This window comes from Austrofundulus limnaeus, unplaced genomic scaffold (assembly GCF_001266775.1).
Source record: "Austrofundulus limnaeus strain Quisiro unplaced genomic scaffold, Austrofundulus_limnaeus-1.0 Scaffold1126, whole genome shotgun sequence".
NCBI lineage: Eukaryota > Metazoa > Chordata > Actinopteri > Cyprinodontiformes > Rivulidae > Austrofundulus > Austrofundulus limnaeus.
The window spans coordinates 34148-35883 of NW_013953528.1; the positions used below are offsets into that span (position 1 = coordinate 34148).

The 1736-nt window shown below is 45.9% G+C and overlaps 1 protein-coding gene across 1 annotated transcript in view; it reads left to right on the top strand.

The window, feature by feature from the left end:
* Positions 1-1446, top strand: part of LOC106534260 (protein NLRC3) — a gene marked incomplete at both ends in the record, with an annotated part of 4083 nt that extends 2637 nt beyond the window's left edge. Inside the window, 1 exon segment of the mRNA XM_014030838.1 lies at positions 1-1446. Coding sequence (XP_013886292.1) covers positions 1-1446 — 1446 coding nt within the window.
* Positions 1447-1736: the final 290 nt, after the last annotated feature.

The window sequence follows — 1736 nt, forward strand, 5'->3', positions numbered from 1 at the left end:
ACTCTGGACTGGGCTGAAGACAGAACCAACCAGGACATCCACTTCCTGTTTCCATTCACCTTCAGACAGCTGAACGTGCTGAAAGAGACAAAGTTCAGCTTGGTGGAACTTCTTCATCACTTCTTCTCTGAAACCAAAGAAATGTGCAGCTTTGAAGACTTCCAGCTGCTCTTCATCTTTGATGGTCTMGATGAGAGTCGACTTCCTCTGGCCTTCCACAGGAACCAGGTCCTGACTGATGTCACAGAGTCCACCTCAGTGGATGTTCTGCTGACAAACCTCATCAGGGGGGACCTGCTTCCCTCTGCTCGCCTCTGGATAACCACTCGTCCTGCAGCAGCCAATCAGATCCCTGCTGACTGTGTCCACATGGTGACAGAGGTCAGAGGCTTCACTGACCCACAGAAGGWGGAGTACTTCAGGAAGAAGTTCAGCGATGAGGAGAAGGCCAGCAGGATCATCTCCCACATCGAGACCTCACGAAGCCTACACATCATGTGCCACATCCCAGTCTTCTGCTGGATCACTGCTACAGTTCTGGACCATGTGTTGAAGAGCAGAGAGGGAGGAGAGCTGCCCAACACCCTGACTGAGATGTACATCAACTTCCTGCTGGTTCACACCAAATACAAGAAGGTCAAGTATGATGGAGGAGCTGAGACTGATCCAGACTGGAGTCCAGAGACCAGGGAGATGATCGAGTCTCTGGGAAAACTGGCTTTTGATCAGCTGCAGAAAGGAAACTTGATCTTCTATAAATCAGACCTGACAGAGTGTGGCATCGATATGACAGCAGCCTCAGTGTACTCAGGAGTGTTCACCCAGATCTTTAAAGAGGAGAGTGGACTGAACCAGAACCAGGTGTTCTGCTTCGTCCATCTGAGTGTTCAGGAGTTTCTGGCTGCTCTTCATGTTCACCTGACCTTCATCAAACATGGACTCAACCTGATGGGAGATGATCAAATCAAATACAAGATGTTGAAACTTTTTAAGAAGATAACACTAAAGCATGTTCATCAGAGTGCTATAGACAAGGCCTTAAAGAGTCCAAATGGACACCTGGACTTGTTCCTCCGGTTCCTCCTGGGTCTTTCTCTGCAAACCAATCAGACTCTCCTACAAGACCTGCTGACACAGACAGGAAGTAGCTCACAGACCAATCAGGAAACAGTCAGGTACATCAAGATGAAGATCAGTGAGAATCAGTCTGCAGAGAAAAGCATCAATCTGTTCCACTGTCTGAATGAACTGAATGATGCTTCTCTAGTGGAGGACATCCAACAGTCTCTGAGGTCAGGACGTCTCTCCACAGATAAACTGTCTCCTTCTCATTGGTCAGCTCTGGCCTTCATCCTAATGTCATCAGAAAAAGTTCTGGATCATTTTGACCCAAAGGAATATTCTACTGATGAWAAGGCTATTGAGAGGCTGCTGCCAGTGGTCAAAGTCACCAAAAAAGCTGAGTAAGTACAAAAACATTAAACGTTTCTCAATAAGTCCGATTTAAAGGGGACCTATTATGTAAAATTCACTTTTTAAAGGTTTTTTTACTCAACTTTGGGTATGCACTTCTTAAAAAACAGTCCTAGGACCAAAAAATGCACCCAGGGGCATATTTACTGTAAGTAAATGTATTTTTAATGTGTATTAACGACAAGTTTTATACTTCCATCATTTTGTGATGTCACAAGCCGTACGACAACCCACCAGAACCTGCATTCAGCCCCTTACCTAGC